Source organism: Antechinus flavipes, chromosome 4 (genome assembly GCF_016432865.1).
Source record: "Antechinus flavipes isolate AdamAnt ecotype Samford, QLD, Australia chromosome 4, AdamAnt_v2, whole genome shotgun sequence".
NCBI lineage: Eukaryota > Metazoa > Chordata > Mammalia > Dasyuromorphia > Dasyuridae > Antechinus > Antechinus flavipes.
This window is the reverse complement of record NC_067401.1, coordinates 338,081,418-338,105,873: the sequence shown is the minus strand read 5'-3', so window position 1 is coordinate 338,105,873 and position 24,456 is coordinate 338,081,418. Positions and strand designations below refer to the sequence as shown.

The following is a 24,456-nucleotide window of genomic DNA, read 5'->3' as shown; positions in this document are numbered from 1 at the left end:
AATGGGGTAATGGGGGGGAAGGGGCCCTAAAAACTTCAAGAGGGCTCTTGGTAAAGACATATAGGAAGGGGAGCTCAATGCTAGATTTCTGATCCAGGAAGAGGCCAAAAAAGGCCTAACCATCCCCCCACCCAAAAGTAGATCTCAAGATCCTGCTGCAAATTCTTAATTCAACCACTAAGCAAAAAATATGAATAGACACACAAGACAAACTGCCATAAAGAATATACAAAAAAATCCAAATTAGAGATACAGAAAAAATCCAGTATAGAAGAGTAACAACAGAACAATTACAAAGATTCAAAGGAAAAAATGGATTTTTTCATAAGAACTACATGAACCACCTACGGGTAGGGAGGAAATGAACCAAGATGGAATAAGAGTTCTGAGGTATAGAATTGAAAGTAGAAAAAATTTAAATAGAAATTGCTATACTTTGTCCAAAGGATTTGCTAAAAATCAGAATAGACCAAAATGAAATCAATGATTCTCTAAAACAAGAAATATTAAAATAAAATCACAAAATTAAAAAAAATATATAAAAAGAGACTATTACCACCTACTAAAAACAAATGATCTGAGAAAACAAGTCAAAATTTAATAATCAATGGACTCCCTGAAAAGTATGATCCTAAAAAAAGGGTCTAGATGCTACGTTTCAAGAAATCATAAATGAAGAAGCCAATGATTATTTACTGAAAGAAGTCCCTAAAAAAAGTCCTAGAAATGTCACAGCCAAAATCCAGAATCTAGGTCATAGAAAAAAATAATATAAGCAATTCAATAAACCATTTTTTGCCAGGTACCGCTAAATTTTGGGAATACAAAAAAGAGATTAAAAATAGTTCCTGAACGGATCCAAAGTCCAAAGAACCAGTCAAGAACTAAGCTGAATATGGTTCAAAATAGGAAAAAAAAAAAAATAAACTAATGGAATAGTCTGTTCTCCTTTGCCTGAATGGCCTCCTTCCTCATCTCTGCCTCCTGCTTCCCTAACTTCCTTCAAGTTCCTGCTAAAAATCTTTACCTTCCACAGGAAATCTTCCTCTATCTCTCTTAATTCTAGTGCTTTCCCTCTGTTGATTGCTTCTAATTTATCCTCTTTGTATTCTTCTACCTTCAGACTGAGGTCCTTGATATAAAGAGTGGTTTTAACCTTTCTTATTATCTTCTTAACAGAGTATCTTTAATATTTATTAACTGACTGATAGCAGGGCTGAGTAAAAATTCTGAAATCCAAACACAGGAGGCAAGATGAACCTACAAAAGGCAAAGTAACTGAACAGAGAGAGGGTAACATACAACAATGAAATACTAACATTCCAAATGAACCTTTAATGGAAAAGATGGCTTTAATACATTCCTTTGAAAAGTCCAGAGTAGAAATATAGCAAGGAAAATATGAGTAATGAACTCCATACAATAATGCATTCTAATTGGATGAAACACGTATCATTTCAGAAACAATGTCTTCAAAGGGTATTGTGGCAATGGAATAAGAAAAATAGAGGTCCTAATGGAGGGTTGGTTCTGTTCAAAGGGTTTAAGAGAAGAAAGGAAAGATAAAATCAATCTACTAGTGTAGAAATAAGAAACAAAGGGAAAGAAACTTGTTATCCTGCATAGTAGGGATTACTTATGAGAAGAGTATACAAAAAACATGGAGGAAGGGAGGATGGAACAAAAGCTTCAGATGAACATACTCAGCTGAGGCAAACGAAGGACAGCTGAAAATCTGCAGAAGCTGTGTGTGTGAGTGCACATGCACAGAGTTTGGTGTAGGAAAATATTCAACAAAATATGTAAAAATAATGGATAAAAGGGAGAAACAGGGAAATCTGGAAAGGCTTAAATGATTACAGAGTAAGGAGTAAAACCAGAAGAATAATTTATAAAATATCATTGTAGAAACAAACAATTGTGAAATTTACGAACTCTAATGAACACAATTGACCAATCATGACTCCTGAAGACCAATGAAGAAATAATGCCACCACTTCCTGAGAGGGGATAATCGATGAAGTAAGACACATATTGTTGGACATGGCCAATGCAGATTTTTTCTCAACTATACACATTTGTAAAAAGGACTTTTTTCTTTTTTTTTTTTTCCTACTTCAATATGGGAGAAGCAATGAAAGAAAACAAATCTCTCTTAATTGAGAAAAAAGTTACATTCTACAGAGAAATCCATGAGTAGAAAACTGGACGTTAAGATGGAAGGGTGATATGGGAGAGAAGAATAACAATGGAAAAAAACTTCAACTTCAAAAAGTTGATCAAAAAAGGAAAAAAAGTTAAGAACCTTTGGAATAAGAGTCAATGATGTTGAATACTAACCTTCTCTCTCATCACTATCTTCTTTCTAAAGGTGAGAAAACGGAGGGAAAGAAGTGCTAAGAGTAAATAGTAAAAAAAGCTTTTGGCAGCAGGGCTTTTCCAAACAAGACAGACAGGAAGCAGATGCAAATATATAAGGAGTCATAATAAGGAGTTCAAGAGATATGAAGAGGCAAGTTCTCAAATAGATGAAAATTAAGTAATAATCAACCAAAAAAAAAAAGTTCCAAATCACAAGAAGAAATGCAAATTTAAATGACTGAGCTTCCATCTCTTAATTATGAGGACAGCAAAACTTGGGGGGAAAAAAGGAAACCAACAAATATTAGAGGGATTGGGGGGGGGTTATAACAATGCACTATTAATGGAACTGTGACATGATATTGCTATTCTGCAAAGCAATTTGCAATTGTCATCACCACCTACAAAAGTCACTAAATTTTCTATCTATTGACTTGATACCAGGTCAATACATCTTTTTGATACATCTCCCACCCCCCACCCCCCCAAAAAAAAAGCACAGGAAAAGGTCATAAGTTAAAACATAGGCATATACACATACATATTTGTAGTGTAAATTTGCATTACAGGAAATTAAAAACAAAACAAAAACTACAAAGTCTTGAATCATATGCTTAAGCATTTAAACTCAATTTTTAAAAATCAAAACCTAAATTTCATCAATGTGACCCAGTGTTTCTCTTCATTAATACAAATGGGTAACTAAGTCTTACAAAGAATTCTCCAGGGCAAGAGGTTAAGAGGTTAGACTTGCCCATGGAAAGGGAAAGGACTTAAAACTCAGATCTTCTGACTCCAAGGTGAGCCCTATTAATTACACTCCTATATCCTATACATCCACTTAACAAGGGGAAAATTTAAAAGCCTTCTTACAGGGAAAAGAATTTTGAGCAGGGAAGTGAAATGATCTTTTTTCTTTCTTTTTTAAAAAGTCTAGACCTATGATTTCTTTGTTATTGAGAATCCTTCTCCCAAACCCTTAAAAAAAACTATCTGCCATGCCCATCCTACAACTGCTTTGTAATTTTATTGTCTTTTCTGTTGTCACTGAGCCTTGATTATAATTTTAAATGCTTTCTTGTTTTTTAATATTATGGAGAGTAGAGGCTATGTGAAAGAATAACAGGGAAACAGGTTGTGAAGAAAAGAATCAAAGTTCAAATGTTGTGAGCATAGGTCAGCCAAACAGCCCAAAAACTAGTAGTAAAGAGAAAGTTGAGAAGCAAATGATAAAGGGAGAAAATAAATGGCTTTAGTTTTAGAACATTAGATTTTCTTCACTGATAAGACAGTCATGGAGAGATGGATAGAAGAACAAAGAAAGTATTTTCTCCACCTAAAGAAAATTAAGAAACCCAGTGAATATAGATTTTAGGCATACAAATTTTAAAATTGGAAAGGTTGGATGAACATTCCACTCACATCCCCAATATCATTTTGAATCATTTCTTTCACTCATTTCTCACTTGTTACAATATAAAACAAACAAACTGGGTATGGTGGCACAGTAAGTAGGACACTCCTGCTACTAGGAAACCTGAGGCTGGTCAGAGCAACAGAGCACAGGAGTTGTGAGTGCCAATGGACTAAAGTTTGTTAGTCAGGGCTTTGGAAGTATCTCCCAAACCAACAAGGTGCCTAATAGGCATCCCAAAAATGGGATCATCCCAGAAAAGGAGCAAGTCAAAACTCCCATGCCAATTGAAGTAGGATTAGGTTCATGAACGAATTTCCAGCTTTGGTGAAAATACGAAAATATAATTTTGAAAATAAAATAAAATAAGGATCAATTAATTCATTAGGCATCAATTACATATCTGCTTCTAACAGCAAAGAAACCATATATGTAGAATACTTTGTAAACTTTAAGACACTATTTTAAATGTAGTTATAATTACTACACCAATATTTAGATATGTATTTTAAAGTGCATAATAAATTACACATATCCCCAGAAACCTGCATTTCATTGCTTCTTCACAACTTCAACCTATTAGATTCTAATAGTATCCTCTAGGGAAAGAATTCCCAAGGTGGAACACTACAATCAGGTACTAGAAACTAGTCAAGAGGATATGGGAAGTATTTGGTAAATAACTATTTTAGCCTATCAAAATATTCCAAAAGTAGTATTGTTGATGGAGGAAAACCCGGTATCTACTAAATAAAAATTAATCTCTTATTTTTATATGCTGATGAACAATAAACTTTAAAATTCATTTCCATACAGAATAGAAGGTCTACAAAACTAAAGGGCAAAAAGAATGACAAAAGTTAGGAATCTTTGCTCTAGGGAAGGGTTTCTTAAACTTTTTCTACTTGAGCCTATGTGTATATGTATATAAAATAGGATACAAATCACACATTTACTGATAATAAATCATTTTAATGTATTCATTTTAAAACAGTTGCTATACATAAATTTTATTATTTATTAAAGATTAAAGCAAATTTGCATACTAATGAGAGGCTTGTTTATTTTTACATAAAGAATAAAATCTTGGTAGAATATTTGATATAAAATACTGTAGCCAAATTTTTCATGATTCCCCACCATTCAGTTAAATGAACCTGTAAGGGGTTGAGACCCATAGTCCCAACTAATCCTTCTTCCACATGAATTGTTTCCAATTACCTTAAAAACAGATTCATAGCCAAGTCTTCTCTTCTCCAGGTTTAATATACCCAAATCCTTAGATTGATCTCCATATGGTATTCTTTTCAAGCCTTTCACCATCCTTAACACCCCTCTCTCTAGGCACTTTCTACATCATGTCCCTCCCAAAAATATGAAGCCTAGAATGGAATACTATTTTAGAAGTAATCTATCCATGGAAGTAAAAAGAACTACTATTATTACTTCCTGGGTCCTGGATACCATCCTTTCTCAATGCAGTTCAAAGTCAAATTTGCACTTTGGGCTGAAATATCAACTGAGACAATAAGCTTGCAAGCACACCAAAATCAACAGATCTTTTAAGACGGAAGTGTTTTTTCTAGTTCTGCATGTCCCATCTTCATCTTAGAATTAAAAAAATAAAAACTTCAGAAGTCTAAGAGTTTATACTCATCCCTACTAAAATGTAACTAAATAGAATAGAGATACAGTACATGGGCCTAATCATAGATGCTCAGATTGTTTTCAAAACAAGTTAAATGGCTGAAATAGTTATTAATAGTTTCATTTTTACTAGATTTGGATCACTGTTCTAAACTGCATTTAAATCCTTATTCTGTTATCCAATTTATCCAATTATCATTCCCAATTTTGCATTAAGCAAATTTGACAAAACATGTTATCTCATTATTCAAGTCACTGATAACAAAATATGTTAGCACAGGACCTGGAGACTGAATTTGTAAAAGCAACATGGAGGCTGAATATACCAGCACATACTATTTTCATTTTTTCTTTTTTTTGTTTGTTTCCTCTCTTGTGTTTTTTCCTTTGGTTCTGATTTTTCTCTCCCAACCTGATTCATAAAGAAATGTGTATTTTAAAAAATTAATGTAGATGTATAACTAGGAAAAAAAAGAAAAATGTTAAAAAGGGGAGGGAGAAGCACAGGACAAAGGAGAGCTCCTTAAGACATTATAAGAGACCTTTTCAAGCTGATATGGAACCTTTTATATTTGGTACTCCAGTTTGGTATTTTACTACCTTTTATATTTGGTACTCCAACACATACAAACTCCAACAATGTTGAATTACCTACCTATGCCTATCATCTGGCCTATGTCTCTTCATTTTGTACTCAAGAATAGTATGACAGACTTTATCAAATTTAAAAACCAGATTAAGTTACTAAAGCACTCCCCCACTCTTATAATTTAATCAATTTTTTTTAAAAAAAGGATATGAGTGGGTAAAAAAGTTCTTGTACCCTTATCATGTAATAAATGCCACTTCATAATTCCAAGCAAATGATATTTTTTTAACATGGCAATATAGTACAGGCATTTTATTTCACATCATTACTTATTTTGCTACTTAAATGTTATGTTGCTTAAGTGCATACAATTTTCAAATAAAATGTGTTTTAAGAATATTAAAGGAAAAAAACTCAAATGAGCACCAGAAACATAAGCATGGTAGTATACACTCACTAGAAAGAAAAGTCTTAAACACGCTTGAGCCTCAATTTCCCCATCTATACAATAAAGATATTATTTGTTCTATCATTTCATGGACATTAATTATAAAATATCAGACAAATATAAGCTATTATGATGCTGCCAAAAACCTAATTAAGTATCACAGTGAATTAAGTGCTAGGCCTAGAGTCATAAAAATCAGTTCAAAACCAACTTCAGTCATTTACTAGATGCAGGCCCTTGGGCAAGTCACCTTAATAGTAACTACATCTCAGGGTTGTTATGAGGATCAAATGAGACGATATTTATAACATGATTAAGCACAATGCCTGGTACATAGTAAACCCTAAATAAATGCTAGTTATTACTATTATCATTAAAGTTAAGGTAGCAAAAATTTTTGGCTACTTCTTCAATTTCAGAATAAAATCCCAATTTTGTGTAGTGTAGAAAAAATAAACACATGAATTTGTGGCCAAACAAGAATTAGAAAACATTATGAAATGCAAAATGAATAATTTGGGCTATATTAAAAAGTTTTTGTACAAAATAAACCAGTGCAGTCAAGATTAGAAGAGAAGCAGAAAGGTGGGAAAATTTTTTTTACATTATTTCTGTTGACTCAAATTTATAAGAATACAAGCCATTCTTCAATTGATAAATGATCAAAGGACAATTTTCAAAGAAATTAATTTCTAGTCATATGAAAAAAAAATGCCCTAAAATCACTATTGATTAGAGAAATGCAAAGTAAAGACAACTCAGAGGTACCACTTCACACTTCTCAGATTGGCTAAAATGACAGGAAACGATGACAAAAGTTGGAGGAGATGTGGGAATACAGGAACTCTAATACATTATTGGTGAAGTTCTAAACTGATCCAACCATTCTGGAGAGCAATTTGGAACCACACAAAAAGGGCTGTCAAACTTGCATTACCCTTTGACCCAGCAGTGTTTCTACTGGGCCTATATCCCAAAGAGATAATAAAAAAGGGAAAAGGACCCCCATGTGCAAAAATGTTTGTAGCAACTCTTTTTGCAGTGACAAGGAATTGTAAACTGAGTGGATGCCCATCAGTTGGGGAATGGCTAAGTAAGTTATGGTATATGAATGTTATGGAATACTATTGTTCTATAAAAAACAAACAACAGGATGATTTCAAAGCGGTCTAGAGAGGCTTACATGAACTGATGCTAAGTGAAATGAGCAGAACAAAGAGAACCACTGTACACAGCGACAATAAGATTATGTGATGATCACTTGTGATAGAATGGTTCTTTTCAACAAGGTGATTTAAGGCAATTTCAATAGACTTGTGATGGAAAGAGACATCCTCATCGAGAGAATTATGGGGGAATGTGGATCAAATCACAATATTTTCACTTTTGTTATTGTTGTTTATTTTTCTTTCCTTCTTGTATTTTTTTTCCTTTAGATGTGAATTTTCTTGCACAGCATGAAAAATATGAAAATATGTTTAAAAGAATTGCACGTTTAACAGATATTGGATTACTCCAGGGGAGGGCAATGAGGGGAATGGAGAAAGAAAAATCTGGTTTTGCTGTGGTAAATGTTGAAAACTATCTTTGCATATATTTTTAAAATAAAAGCTATTAAAAAAAAAACCCACACAAATCTATTTTGACATATTTTAGAAAAAAATGAAAAGCTATTAAAAAAAAAAAAAGACAAATCTTTCTAGTGAGAGATTAACTTACTACCAGGAAGCATAAAATAGGCAGGAAGGAGAATAAACTCCATGAGTTATTCAAGCACAATAAAATCAAAGCAATTTGAACAATTAAATGGGTTTTCCTTGTAAAGCTAACTTACCTCTTTATTTGATTCAAAACTTTTTTTTTTTTAAGTTTGGCCATTTTGATCAAAAATCTTCTAAAATGCATTAATCAATCAGGAGATTGCTTTATATGCCCTGAGGAAACATTAGAGGCCTTTTCACTAAAAACAAGTCTTTTTTTTTAAAAAAATCTATTATTACCTACAATGAACATTTATTAAACATCTATTGTACAAAGCATTGTGCTAGGGATAGACATTAAAATAAAATAGTCTCTACTCCTCAAATAACATGTGAACTGAGCTTTGAAGGAAGAAAAGGTATTTAGAAAGTAAAGGTAAATAATTTATTCAAGGATTAGGAAGAAGAAACAAGAAGAGATACATAGAAAAGGCATGGAAATAGTAAGCAGATGAAGCACATGGGACAAGGAGGTGTACAACTGGCAGAGCAAGAGGTAAAAAGACGACTGAAGTGAATGGGCACCAGTTAGGATACAGATTAAGCTTTTCTCATCCTGATGATGGATGCCTACCTTCTTCCTCTGACTGGCTGGCACTCAAATCCTGAACTCAGGAACAAGATCCTAATGTATCTAATCAAGATTGGAAATGTCTATTTCTCAGGATTGCAGGTCTCTGGGACATAAAAGATGGTTTACTAAATGCTTGTGAACTGATTGACTCTAGTCAGCTATGCAGAGCAATTGCCTTCCTTGCTCCATAGAAGTCCTATTAACCACCCCTCCCCTCTCACCTTCCTGTCTGGGACTGATCTTCACCTGGCTCCCATTTTAGTCTCCCAAGTAGAAATTTTGGGGCCTTTGTAATTCCTCTTACTTCCATTCAACAAAGGAATTACAGACATGCTATTGCCAGACACTGTTCCAGGCACTAGAGAAAACATATACAAAAATGAAACAAGACTACTCTCAAGGAGCCTACGTTCTATGAGAGCAGAGGAAATGATATTAAAAAATATATATACAAGAAAGCTTCTGGGGGAGGATAATAAAGGGCCTTGGTGCCTAGTAAAGTGGGAGAAAAAATTAGGGTAAACCTCCAGAAGAAAATGGCACTTATACTGGGTTTTAATAAAGTTAAGTATTCTATGAGGTGGCCAAGAGAAGGAAATATATTCCAGCAATGGAGCAAATTAAGGAAAGAGGAATGTTGTATACAAGAAACAGTGTAGGGTACTTCACCCTGCATTTATATGGTCTGAATCAGGCAAGTTCAAATTGTTTGAAATTAATGTTATCAAATTATCTAAGCAATCTATTTTCTTATTATTCTAGTTGTATGTTTCCTATGTAGCTTTTTACAAAAATTTTATTTTAAAATAATATCAAGTTTGGTGTAACTGAGTGTATGAAAGAGAGTAATCTGAAATGTGTTTGAAAAGGTAAGCTGGGACCAGACTGAAAAAGAGTACAAGCCAAAAAGAGCTTAGGGTTTATTTCATTCCTAAGCAGAGGTTCTTTTCCTTTGACAATCTGGTGAAGCCAATGGGCATCTCAGAATAATATTGAAGGAAATGCTAAATTTCAATTAGAAATTAGCAAAAATAATGATGTAATTCCCCCCTTCTCCCCCATGAAACTTTACAAACCCACTGCAATATTTCCATTGATCCCAGAATAAGGACAAACCCATGGAACAGTTTGAGCAGGGGTATGGCAAGATCAGATTTGTACTTTATGCAGCACAGAAATGATAGGCTGAGGAGAAGAAACTAGATCAAGTACTGCAACAATCTTGAACTCAGGTGATGGCTGTATGATTAAATGGATGAGAAATACAATAGAATCAACAAAACTTGACAATTTAATATATGAGGATGAAGGTTCATTGAAGATGGCTCCAAAGATTGTTAATCTGGATAAGGATGATCATAAAAACAGGGTTGCTAAGATTTGGAGGAGAATAATGAATTGTTTTGAGTATGTTGAATCTGAGATACCTAAGGAACATGCATGCAGTTGGAGAGTCCAATAGAAAAGTGATGATACACAGCTGGATTTCAGGAGAAAGACTGAGTCTGGACATAAAGGGAGTCATTTGCATAAAGGTGACAACTGAACTCATGGGAGCTGATATCACCTGAAAGAATAGTGTGGAAAGAGGAGAAACAAATTGGAGACAATGATGATGATCCAGCAAGAGACACTGAGTCAGAAAGATAGAATATGTTATCTAAGAAAACCACTGATACTCATATTTTATAGTTTGCAAAAGATTTTACATGCAGTCTCTTGAGCTTCACAATATAAATTCTATAGATAGCTATGGAAATTTGTATTGCATATATATTTGTGATGTTTTGTTTTTCCTGTCTTCTCAATGGGTGGCAGAGGAAAAAAGACTAATTTGGAACTAAAAATTAAATTTTTTTTAAAGCCAAAGAGTTTTAAAATGAAAACTGCATTATAACTAGTTTCTAGAATATTCATTAAATATTTATGATCTAAAAGAAATAAAATAAATTCTAGATAGCTCCTTATTTTACATATGAGGAAACAGAGGTAGATTAACTTACTTGTCTCTGTCATCCAACTATTATAAGTTAAATCTAGGTTTCTTAAAAGGTCAGTGCACTCATTCACACCACCATACTATCTCAAATAAATCCAGCACTCTAAATACAGTATAACTAAGACAAAGGACAGTGGAGAATATAAACCTGATCATTTTAATTAATGCAGCCAAAAAAACGAAACACAATTTGGCAATTAGAAATTAATATTAAATTGCAAAAAATTAATCTTATCTAAATATTAAAAGCACTATAAAGCATGGTTGACAAGTGAATAACCATAAAAGTTTCACTAGAAATTAAATAAAATGGGAAGGCATCTTTCTGAATTCTAGATAAGACCTCAGTTTAATTACACTAATAGCTAAGTATCTCATTAGCTATTTGGGACATAAGCCAATAAAATAAAAGTAATGTACTTTTGAACTAAAATACTACTTTCCATTGACTACCAGACTCACAACTTAGGTGTCACCCTCAATTTCTCACTTACCACCAGCTCCATCCAATCTTTTGACAAGACCTACTTATTTCATTTTTTCAATATCTCTCAAATCTGTCCACTTTTCTCCTCTGATACCACCCAGGGTCATACCAACCCTCATTCATTTCACACTGAAAACAGCCTGCTGGTGAATTTACCTGTCTCAAGTCTCCCCACTACAATCTAACACCTCCCTAAAGCACAGATCCAACCACGTCCTTCACTTACTTAATAAACTCCCCAGTGATTGCCCATTGCTTCCAGGACCAAATACAGAAAAAATTCTGTTTAACCTCAAAGCCCTTCTTAACCTTGCCCTTTCCAGTTTTCTCATATCTCCCTAACCACATATACCTTTTAATCCAGTGACACTCACTTCCTTGCTGTTCCATTATCAAGACACTGCATTTTCTTGGTTCTAGGCATTATCTTTTGCTATCCCTTCATGCCTGAAAAGCATTTCCTCTTCATCTCTGCCTGCTATCTTCCTTAATCTTTTACCTCCTTTTTGTATCTAACCCCAGAGATTAGCTAAGTATCTGGACAAGGTATGCATTTAATAAATGTTCACTGACTGACAATTTTAGCTGCTTAAAAAAAAAAAAACAAAAAAAATGCAATCAACTGTTCTCTAGTTAAAGTAATTTAGATATTCTTATTTTAAATAGTAGCATTTAGCCTAATTTAATACTACAATAGTAAAAATTTTTCCCCTTACATCTCTTGCTTTGTAAGGCAGTGTTTTAAAAGGCTGCATTATTAAAGAATCCCAAGCTATTCAGAACTGGAAAAAAATTTAAGATATCCTCTGGTTTATATCTCTTTCATTTTATAAAATGACATACCTTGTTTAAGTGGAAGTCAGTGCTAGAAACCAGGGTTTTCTGGTTCCTAATCCACTGTTTATTACATTACATCTAATAAGCTTAGGTTACTAAACAGTATAGATTTATTCCCCCTTATATAATTTATGCAAACTTCTTCCATCACCAAATTTACCATTAAATATAAGAGTATAAGATTAACCTTCATTTGTATGTTTGCTTTACTTTTTATATATAAGTAGGTCTTGTCAAAAGATTGGATAGAGCTGGTGGTTAAGTGAGAAATTGAGGGTGACACCTAAGTTGTGAGTCTGGTAGTCAATGGATAGTAGTATTTTAGTTCAAAAGTACATTACTTTTATTTTATTGGCTTATGTCCCAAATAGCTAGAGATACTTAGCTATTAGTATAATTAAAAGTATATATAAAAGTATAAGTAAATCAAAAAATTGATTTGAGTTACAATTGTTTGACATTAAATATGTTCAATAAGTACATTGTCTACACACATTACTATGGTCTCCATTTCTATATAGACTTTTTCACAGAAATTAATTTTTAAAACATCTCAAGTTGGTTGAATCAAGTCTGGCATTATTACCTAGTAACTAAAGTTGGAATACTTTGGAATAAGCATACAATTCCCTGCACATAACTGGTTCTTAATAAATGCTTACTGACTTCAACTGACCTGCTCTATAATGTAGTTACACAAAAAGATGCTAATAACTATCATTCCATTTACAGTATTTTCCAACTGCTACACCCCAATCATACATAGCTAATGGTCTTCAATCTAGGCCCAAACACTAAAATGTACAAAAAAAGATATGGTTATGGTACTTATGAATACACATACAAATATTTTATGTTTATATTGCAAGTCAAAATAAAAACATTAAATAAAGATTTTTTAAAATACAAATAATAGAATTCAAAACAAAATCTAATTTTTAAAAATTGTTAAAGGTTCCAATTTCATCTTTTCTTACAGGTCTCTTTTCATCCCCAAACTTGTATAAACTCATTATTAACCTCTTAGCAATAACATCTTAGGCGTTAAAATATTACATCAATAAGAGGCTGAAACTTAAAAGTTGCACAAGTGTTACAAAATATGATAAGGCAATTTATCTTTTATAATTTCCTCCTTAAGTATTATATCACTTATTTTAAAATGAAGAATAATAAACATTAGGCCAACATTCTCTGTTAAACATTACCTAGCCACTAGGTAGGAAAGCATCTTTAAAATTTTCATCTAAGAACTAATAGGAGATACATGGAGATAATTACAAAATAATTGGAAAGAAGATCTAGCCTTGGCTAACCCCAAATTTGGCCTAAAAGAAGAGACTGAAGAGCCTGATTGATTACAAATCTCCTACACAGCCAAATATCTTCAGAGATAACTTACTAAAAGAACACTATTACTTAATTACAATTCTTTTACATTTAAAAAAATACATGCTCCTTCATGAACAAGCATTTAGATTATTCTTACGTGTCAGAAAAAAGGCATGAAACATTAAAAATCTAAGCATCTGTACAAGTCACAATGAAGAAACATTTAAAGGCAATATAGCCATGAAACCTAGTTCACTTTCAAATGAAATACTTTGTGAGAATTTTTTAAAACTCTTTGCATTAATTTCTATTACTATTAATAGCTTACCTTGACAGAGAACTTTACTCTTGGCAAAGTATTTCCATATATTTGAAACTCATTTGATAAAACCCACTCAAAAGGTTATAATAATTTATACATCTCAAGTGCTCAAAATGATTTGCCATGCATAATAAAATTGTTATTAATCCTATTATCTTAATTTAGAGGGGGAAAAACTCTGAGTCTAAAGTTGAAGTGCACCAAGGTCATAATGGTAACTAAGTAGTGAAAGCTGAACTTTCAATTGGGGTCTTTAGTGATTCAGAGCTTTCCCTGTTTCTATCGGCCCAAATGCCAGACTTTGAAATATGAAAAACACAAGTGTTCTTCATATTCCAATCAGCAAACTTTTACTGAGTATCATAATATGTGTACAAGGTACTTTTATTAAGGCTATGTGGAACGACTATAAAGCCATCCCCTTTCCCCCAAGAAGTTCACAATTAAATTACAGAGCCAAAGGAATAATAAGAAAAAAGTTCAAAGACACTATAAAGCAGAAAGTGATTAACTGCCAAAAGGATGCCGAATTGACAGACAAGTGGTGTCAAGATCACTGACCTGGGTAACCAGAAACAATCCTTTTGGCCTTCAAGACAGATTATAAAGGGCTTTTTTTGTTTTTGTTTTAAAAACCACCAATCCTGAAAAAAAAACTCGCAGGGAGAGGAAGAAGGCAGTAGAATCAAAATTGTGGCACAAGAATGCACCCCCCAGGTGGTCAGGAATTATCTCAGGATCATTTGCAAGCTTTTCATCTCCGGGTCTTTCAATTAAGATGGATCCTGGGTGGAACATAGGCAAGACTAATCGCGGTGAGGCTGTGGCAGCATTTCCCCAAATCGAACCTTTTCCCCCAAGCCGACCCGTGATATGGATTGGGGTATCAGACCGAGTATCTTCTCGTTGATCTTTCCATAGCAACCCACCGCCACCTCCCCAGTCTGCCTCCCTCTCCGAGCTCATCAGGCAGAGAAGCATCTTCCAGCGGCCGCGGGAGGTCGAGAACAAGGTGTGGTGGGGGTGGTAAAGAAATCATCGCCCCGGGAGGCCTGAGGAGGTCTAGGATCACAAACCGCCCATACTTCACCTCCCCACATTTCTGCGCGGACTCCGCGTGTCCCAGTACCCAGGCACGCCCCTCTGCAGCCAGACCCGAGAACACCGAACGCCTGCTCTGACTGACAGCCCCGCCACCTGTGCTCGCACCTCCGCGCCCCACCCGGCCTGAGGCAACTGGGGAGGGTGGGGGTCTCCCACCTACGCTTCGCCGGCCGCCCCCAGCTGGCCTCGAGCCAGTTCCTGTCGCCCGCCGATCGCCCCCAGGTGACAGGTCTCTTGGGAGGGAATTACAAGTGCGTGTGGCCCGGCTCCGAGGGCGCCACCAACTGTCCTACCCGCCGCGACTGCCGCCACCGCCTTCCCCAACCACGCCGCCGGGAAAGAGCGGCAGCTGCCCCGGAGACCTGCGAGGCGGTGACACGTCCCTCCCCCGACTATCCCCTTCCCAGGTTCCCGACCCCGGGCGAAGGAAAGCTGCTACGGCGGCACTCACTGCGGAGATTTTGGATGAGCTCCGAGTGATTGGCCCCGCCGGACTTCCAGGCCATCGCGAGGCACGCCTGGAACACGTAGAGAACCAGCTTCAGCGCGGCGGCGGTGCCCAGCAGCTTCGCGAGGAACTCGACCACCTCCCACACCGACACCGCCCCGTCAACGTCCGCGTCCCCGGCGCTGCCGCTGCCGCCGCCGCCGCTGCTGCTACTGCCCCCGGGGCCGCTGCGCGCTCCCGACATCCCCTACTGCGCGCATGCGCTCTGTGACGGGGCAGGGTCGCTCGGGTGGGGCTGGAGGCGGTGGCGGCGGCTGCTGCAAAAGAGAAAAAAAAAAAGCCGGCCTGACTCAGCGGCCCTACGCTATCTTTTTTACAGCCGCCCCCACTGCCGACTCAGGGGCATCCAGCCTTTGCTATGAGCTCTCCCTCCACTGCCAGTCCAGAGGCCCAAACCTGGACAGGAAAGGGACATCTATGTTCCGCTTCCTGGGGATTTTAAGGACGATCTAAGCCAGAAGCCGGCAGCTGAGAACGAGGTCGTGGGCAGCCACTAGCGCGTCTCGGGGGCCACGCTCTTTCTCATGTATGGCCAACTCGTCCTTTAGTTGGGCGCTGTCCCTGAGGCTGTAGGGGCTTCGCAGGCAGTCTTGGTAGGAGGAGGGGGACGCCAGCTCATTTTGTAACCGCCCGAAGGTCACGAATTGCCTGTGCTACTATTGCCGGATCCCCCGTCTCGCTTCCAAATAGCCTGCAACCCAGAGAAAGACAAGGGGAAAGGCATCCTTGAAGGTCTCCCTTAAGCCACGTTTGCCCATCACTTACTTTTTTTAGTTTAAAGTGACACGGCCCTTTAGTTAAAACTACAGACTGGAGAAAGAAGGCGGCCCAGAGCACCTTTGTATTCGATACACACTCCTTGACTTACAAACACGCCACCAGCAACCTAAAACACCTGTCATCCGTCCTCTTTCAAACTTCTTTTGTAATGAAGAAGATGAATCATGGCAAAAAATAGGGTGAGAATTATATGAAGTCATGCATTAACAACTGCTAAAAACATGGGTAGCAGAACGTCCAAGTCGGAAGGGGGACAAAGAACAAATGCTTATTTAATTTTTTGTTTAGCTAAGAGTTTAAGATTATATTCTATATTTGAACGTTTGATTTGGTGGTGGTGGTGTAGTCGTTTCATCAAAATTAAGCTAAATTTTATTCATAGCATTAGAAATGGAAGGGACTGTCAAAAGATCATCTATCTTGTCCAACTCTTGCTTAGTGTGTGACTTAGGCCTTTTTTTTTTTCACCCCATCTGTAAAATGGAGTTGAACTAGATGGTTTCTAAGGACTCTTATAGCTCTAGATATATAATTCTGATTTGGCCAAGAGGTCACAGGACACCTAGTAAACAAAAGAATTAGAATTTGAACTTTGGTCTTTTGACACTAAATGCCCCATTCTTTCCTCTATACCTAGAAATGTGGCAAGCACACACATACATACATACAGGTTAATTAAAAAATACTTTTTACCCTTAATTTTGTATTATTGCCTAATCCTTTTATTTAAACCATTCTAAAATTGTTTATAGGGAAACAAAGTTTGAGGGGTTGGGGAAGAAAGTTGAAAGCAAAAAAAAAAAAAATTATGCTAGTGGGCTCAGAAGCTACAATAAAAATAAAATCAACTATCCTCAAAAGAATAAACACTCCACATTATTCTGTGATGTGTGTATGTTACTTTCTCCCTGACAAGCATGCATTTTCAGCAAATTAAGAATCCCAAGTTACACAATTGGTCTGGACTCTAGCTCTGTTGTCATCAGCTTTATTATAGATGAGCTCAGAGCTGGCTGGGAACCCTGCCTGTGGCATCCTATCAACATCCAAAGCTTTTATTAACCAGCTTTGTAGTTGGTTGCCATAAGGTGGTCTTTCAGAACCCAATCAATGAACAATTTTGAATGAAGTATAGCTGCAAGTAAGCATTTGGCAAGTCACGATGCTGCCACTGCAACAGCATCAAGTTTTCTGGCTCTCTCTCAGTCGCAGAAACGTGACTGGAAATCTATTTCCCAATCTGCAATAAAGGGAAAACAATACCTACTTGCAATCTTGGGGATTTTGTGACCACAAATGAAAAAAATATATAGCATGAAGGTGCAATATAAATGCACTATGCTACAGAATAAATTCTGATGTCAGGAATAATTTAATGTCTTATTTAGAGCTTTTTCATGAATATTTGTTGATTAAATACAGTTGTCATTTGAAGAATTCTGTAAATTTAATAGGTTTCTACTACACCTATCTGCTGCTACAAGATGTTCTTTCAGCTTGGGGGGGGGGGGGGGGAAGTGTAGGGGGGGGGAGCTGGAGAAGCTCTAGAGGCCTTTCTCAGGAACCTGATAACCCTCTTCAAAGCTGACCTAGATGGATTACATTAGCATGCCCTGCCTTAGTAAGCAGTCACTGAAAAATAGCTGCCAGCATCATCATAGACTGAAAAAAAGAAAAAGGAAAATCTCTTAATTTTAATAGCATTCTGCTAGGTACTATGAAAACTTGCTTTCCAGTAGTTTATGATCTAGTTGGTGATACAAAACATCATTACCAGAAGATGACTAATAATAAAAGCAATATATGATATGTGCCAAAGAAGGGACCATGAATGTTCAGAGGAAGAAGACACTATTGGGATGGTTGAAAAATGATAATATTAATCATAGCTCAACAGAATGAGGACAAAAGATAGGCAGTTAAGTAGGGTGGAAAGCAAGGTTGTGTAGAGTGACACTTTAAAAATATCAGTATTTTTAAAATTCACATATAATCCAGCAGCAAAAGATGGTAAAAGAAATTCCATTTAAAATAATGTAAATAATATAAGATACTTGGGAATCTCCTTCCCAATACAAACCCAGGAATTATATAAACACAACTACCAATCCACACAAATAAAAATCAGATCTAAACAACTGGAAAAATATTAATTGTTCCTGGGTAGTCTGAGCCAATATAATAAAAATGATAATTTTACCTAAATTAATCCCTATTCAGTGCCATAGAAATCAAATTGTCAAAAAATTATGGAGTAGAAAAAAATTACAAAATTCATTTAGAACAAAAGGTTTGTTCTAGATGAATTTTATAATTTTTTAATGTTTATATATTTTAAGGGAGTTAATGGGAAAAAAAAAGGTGGAAGAAGGCAGTATAGCCATATCAAATCTTAAACTGTATAATAAAGCAATAATTATCAAAACAATTCCGGTACTAGCTAAGAAATTAAGTGGTGAATCAGTAGAATAGATTAGGTACAAATTACAATAAATGATCATAGTAATCTGCTATATGAAAAACCCAAAAATCCAAGATTTTGGGACAAAAACTTATTTCCCAAAAATTGCAGGGAACTGGAAAATAGTACAGCAGAAACTAGATATAGACCAACATCTCACACTATGTACCAAGATAAGGGCAAAATGGACATATGATTTACACATAAAGGGTGATACCATAAGCAAATTAAGAAAGCAGGGAATAGTTTATGACCAAACAATGGATAGGGGGCATTACAAAATAGATAATTTTGAATATATAAATTTTTTAAAATTTTGCACAATTAAACAATTGCAACTAAAATTATGAGGAAAATAGAATACTTGAAGGGAAGATTTTGCAATAAGTCTCTGACAAAGGCTTCATTTCTCAAATAAATATATAGAGAACTGAATCTAAATTACTCAGTCTAAATTAAATTCTGAAAATACACATCATTCTTCAATTGGTAAATGGTCAAAGGATATGAACAGGTAGTTTTCAAACAAAAAATGCTATATATAGACATGAAAAAATGCACTGAATCATTCTTGATTAGAGAAATACAAATTAAAGCAATTCTGAAGTACCATTTCACATCTATCAGGTTGGCTAATATGACAAAAAAAGGAAAAAGGATATTAGAAGGGATATGGGAAAAGCAGGAGACTAACACACTGTTGATAAAATTGTGAACTAATCCAACCATTCTGCAGAGCAATTTGGAACTATGCCTAAAGAGCTATAAAAGTGTACATAACCTTCTATCCAGCAATACCCCTGCTAAGTCTGTATCTCAAAGACATATATAAAAATATTTATGGCAATTTTTTGTAGTGGCTAAGAATTAGAAAGGAAAAAGAAAGAAAGAAAAAAAGAAAGAAAGGATGCCCATCAATTGGGGAATGACCAAACAAGCTGTAGTATATACTTGTAATGGAATATTATTATGCTATAAGAAATGATAGGCAGGATGATTTCAGTAAAACATGGAAAGACTTATATGAACCAATAGAAAGTGAAATGAACAGAACCAGGAGAACATTATACATAGGAACACAATATTATCTGATGAAGAATTGTCAATGATTTAGCTGTTCTCATCAATACAATGATCCAAAGACAATCCCAAAGAACTAATGAAGTATTAGAGAGAACTGATATTGTTTGAATATAGACTAAACCATGTTATTTTTCACTTTCATTATTTTTCTTTTATTCAAATCTTGTACGAAATTATTAACATGGAAATGTTTTACATTATTGCAAATTGAATTGCTGATCATCTTAGGAAGAGGAAGAAGGTAAAGAGGAAGGGAGGAATAGAATTTGAAACTCTAAAAAGAAAAACCTGTTTAAAAATTGTTTTAACATGTAATTGGGGGGGAAAGAAAATATCTTAAATTTTTTGTAATATCTTTTTGTAATCTCATCACATGTGAGACATTAAACACTGAAAACAAAGTAATAAAGGAAAAAATGTTCAAATGTTGTCTAGAGCACACAATTTTCTTTTTAACTGTCATTTTATTGATGTAGCAAACTTAGTATAATTCCCTCTCTCAACGTAGATAGGCTTCTGTTCTACAACTAATATAGTCTTGGAAAGTTGCCTGGAACACTTAAGAGGCTAAATGATTTGTCTAAGCCAACACAAAACAGTAGATGCCAGAACCTGAATCCAAATCTTCTGGTTTTCTCTCTGTCATACCATGTTTTCTCTCAGAGACATTTTTGTAGTATCTAAAATAGGAGCAACAATAGCAGTAGCAACAACAGTGGTAATAGTAGTAGTAGTAGTAGCAGTAATAGTAGCAGTAGTTGTAGTCATCATCATACGTAGTAGTTCTGGTAGCTAATAACCTAGTTTTGTCAGAGCCTCCAGTAGAAATTATATATTGAACTTTTCCAAACCACAGTAATTGATATGTAATTTGAAAAAATAGAAACCCCTCAAGAAAATAAAGTTGAGTAGAAAAACTGAACTATACTAAATATATACTGAAAAAAACCATGCTGGAGGTTATATAATTTTAGGTGTCCTAAGGAATCAATTTTCAATGTATCTTAATACTTCACTAATCTAACTGATACACGATCTCATCAATGTGGACCCTTTTCTATATTATACAGATCCCAAATGATTCACACCATCTTATCCTATTGTAATGGGAGTTTTAAGCATTCCTAGGCCACTTAAAATGGCCACATGGAATATGGCCACCCTACATGGAAGATGCTAGGGTACCTACTTCTGGATACTGAAAGACCGGAGCATATGCAGATGTTCTGCATTGAGCTACAAAATGTGGTTAGAAAGGAATTGTTTTGTTTTCTATTGGCATATAGTTGGAACTCTTGGTTTCTTTAAAAAAGAGGTAAAGGTCATCAGTATTGAGAGAGTGAACTGTGGAGACTGAATGTAAATCAACACATGCTATGTTCAATTTTTTTTCCTTGTTTTTTTTTTTCCTTGTGGTTTTTCCTTTTTGTTCTGATTTTTCTCTCCCAATGTGATTTATGTGGAAATGTGTAAAAAATGAATGTATAACCAAAAAAAATGTTATTTTACATGTTACTGAAGACAATAAAAAAATTTTTAATGAAAAAAATACAAAAAAAAAATAAAGACAAAGGAGCCCTAAAAACTGCTCTCCACTTTAGACCATGTACCCCTAAGAAGCAGGTCCAACGTTTAGAGTATGGACCTTTTCCTTCCTCCTTCTTTTCTAGATAAAGTAGAATCTTTATTCAGACTCAAGAATGTGAACAATGGGGGTCCTGGAAATTGGAAATCCAAGCTGAGATATTGCTATGTCTTTTTATTTATGAAATGGAAAGGTATTTTTTATTAAACACTTACTATATACCAATCGCTATTCGAAATGCTAAGGATTCAAATAGAAAAGCAAAGCAGTCCCTGCTCTCAAAGATTTCAGAGTCTACATAGGAGAGGTAAAGGAATTTTCAGTTGCAGGATAGATGGAAAGGTATCAGACATAATAATGGGACAAATAGCAAAGCTCAGAAACCTATAAGGTGAATTGCAGGTCAGATGGACTTGACTTGGGCTGTGGAGGTCACAGTGGGAGAAATGATGGTGTGACCCTTCTTAACTAATATGGTAGTAGCTGATAACTCCCTATTCATCCATTCATCATGAGCTTTTTATATTCCCAACCACCTCAGTCAGTCACCACTATAAGGATATAGGAAGAGAGGTAGTTAGTATCCAGCTAGAAGGGTACCCCAATATCCTTCTAGCCACCCAAGTTCTCAACGTTGGTATCATCTTTGCTTTCATTGCTCCCACATTTACAATTATTTGCCAGATCTAATTTCAGTCATCATAACTTTTTTCAAGTATATCTTCTTTCTTCCAATCATACAACTACCACTTTAATTCAAGCCTTCATCATCTCTTATGTGGATTATTGCAATAACTTCCTAATTCAAAATCTGCTTCTAATATTTGCCTTCTCGAATCCATCTTCCATATAGATGCCAAAAGTGATTTTCTTAAAAGCTCAGGTCTGATTATATCATCTTCTCACTCCTGCCTTCATTTAATAAACTTCAGCCTTTCCTTATCTCTAGGACCAAATATAAACTCCAAATATATCAGGAATTTAAAGTTTTTCACAATCTAGTCTTTTTCTATCTAATTTTTTTTAATTCATTATTCCCTTTGATGCATTTTATGATTTAGTCAATTAGCTTCCTTACTGTTCTTTGCATCATACTTCATCTCTTATATCAGTGCCTTTGCAATGACTGTCTCTCAACCTCAAAACTAGGAATGCTCTTCTTTCTCATCTCTGCTGTTTAGAATCTGGCTTCCTTCATAATTGGTTTTACTGAAAAGTCTTCCATGAACCCAAGCTAAGTGAAATGTACTGTATACAAAGTAATAGCAATGTTCTGGGGATGACCAGCTGTAAATGACTTTGCTATTCTCAGTAGTACAATCATCCACACCTACTCTGAAGGACTCAGGATAAAAAATCCTATCCATACCCAGAGGAGAAATTGCTTGTATCTGCATACAGATTGAAGCATTCTCTCTATCTCTATGTTTTTCTTTTTAACTTAATTTTTCCTGAGGATTTTTATTTTCATTAGGATGGGAGAGCTATGTTTTTGTCACTATAGGAGCTTCAGTAGCCCTGTCATTCACATTTATGTGTGTGTTAAATGAAACTACAAATAATTTACATTCTGTATATAATTTCACTTGAAAATTTATAAAAAGAAAAGCTTCCATGGAGACATCGGAATTGGCACCATAGAATAGTATTCTCAGAGATTATTTAATCCAATCTGTACTTGAATGAGAATCCCTTCTCACTCTGAACATATTCAATTACCATTTGTTTGGAGACCTCCAAGGGACAAGGAATATCTCCTATCTACATCCACTTTTATATAACTTTATTAGGAGGATTCTCCTTACGTCAAGTCTAAATTTTCCTCTCTTACATCTTCTATCCATTGCTGCATATTCTGTCCTGTGGGACCAAGACCAAATTTAAACCTTTTTCCCCATGATGGCACTTCAAATATTTGTTAACAGCTTTCAAAATCCCTTTAAATCTTTTCTTCTTCAGACTAACCCTCCTCACAGTTTTTACCTCTGGAGTGTGGTGATCTCAAGGTTTTTCATTACTCTGGCTGTTTTCCTCAAAATACTCTCTATCTTAATTAATGTCCACTCTAAAATGTGGCACCCAGAACATTTAATGCTGTCTGCTAGGGCAGAGTACAGTGAGACTATTACTTTCCTAGTTCTACATCCTATGCCACTCTATAAAGCTTGAGATTGTATTAGCTTTCTTGGCAGCCACACTGCTATTGACTCTTACTGAGCTTGCAGATCTCTTGCAGATGTATTGATGTCTAATTATGCCTCTTCTACTCTTAACTTGTGAAATTGTTTTTTTTTAAATATCAAATGTCTTTACATTTATCCTATTAAATTCCATCTTAGATTAAGTTCAATATTCTAGATGATCAAGACCACTCTGGATGTTGACGATTCATTCACTGTTAGCTATCTTTTCTAACTTTCTGCCATCTGCAAATTATATAATAAGCATGCCATCTATCTCTTTATCCAACTCAGTGATAAAAATGACATATAAATAACTCCCCTTTTCTTGTTGGATTATTAAAACAGTTGCCAATTCACTTCACTTATATAATTATTCTTCATATTTCCACTATGTCTATAAGATTAGCATAAGAATCTTTGTTGTATGTTTTGCTGAAATCTATAACTTTTCTCTGACTTACCAGTCTGGTAACTGTCATTAATGTGGAATGACCTAGATAAATCAAAGCAGGCTTTTTATGGTCTCTACTTTCTTTTTTACATGTCAACACTTCTTTCAATAATATATTTTAGAACTGGGTCAGGAGTTAAAGTCACCTGGGCAGCTAGATAGTACAATGGATAGAGCTCTGGAACAAGAATGTAAATTCAAATTCAGGCTCAGAGCCTTAGTAGCTGTGTGACCCTGAATAAGTGATTGATCTTTGTCTGACTCAATTTCCTCAACTATAATGAGGTAATGGTAGCTACCTCAGAGGATTTTTGTTAGGCTCAAATGAGATAGTTGCAAAGTATTTTGTAAACCTATAAGCACTACATAAATGTGAGCTATTAAGTCAAGTTTGCTAGCCTCTTAGCAGATTCTATCCTTTCATTTCCTTTGAAGATTAAGGAACATTTATCCTCCATTCCTCCAGGACTTCTTCCATACTTCACAATTTTGCAAAGGTTGTTGACTAATCTCAGTAGTTGAACTCACCAG

General features: G+C 35.3%; 1 protein-coding gene across 4 annotated transcripts in view; it reads right to left on the bottom strand.

The window, feature by feature from the left end:
* PCMT1 (protein-L-isoaspartate (D-aspartate) O-methyltransferase) overlaps nucleotides 1–24,456 on the bottom strand; it is a 93,384-nt gene that overhangs the window by 30,791 nt on the left and 38,137 nt on the right. Inside the window, exon 1 of one of the 4 annotated variants that reach the window (XR_007953653.1) lies at nucleotides 15,326–15,752. The exons of 1 other annotated variant lie outside the window; for it this stretch is intronic. Coding sequence is in view for 2 of the 3 variants with exons in the window: in XM_051997930.1 (XP_051853890.1) it covers nucleotides 15,326–15,566 (241 nt within the window). In the remaining variant the exon portion in view is untranslated. Of the gene's footprint in view, nucleotides 1–15,325; nucleotides 15,755–24,456 lie in introns of those variants that run through there. 2 more of the 4 variants (XM_051997930.1, XM_051997931.1) reach the window with 2 other exon arrangements.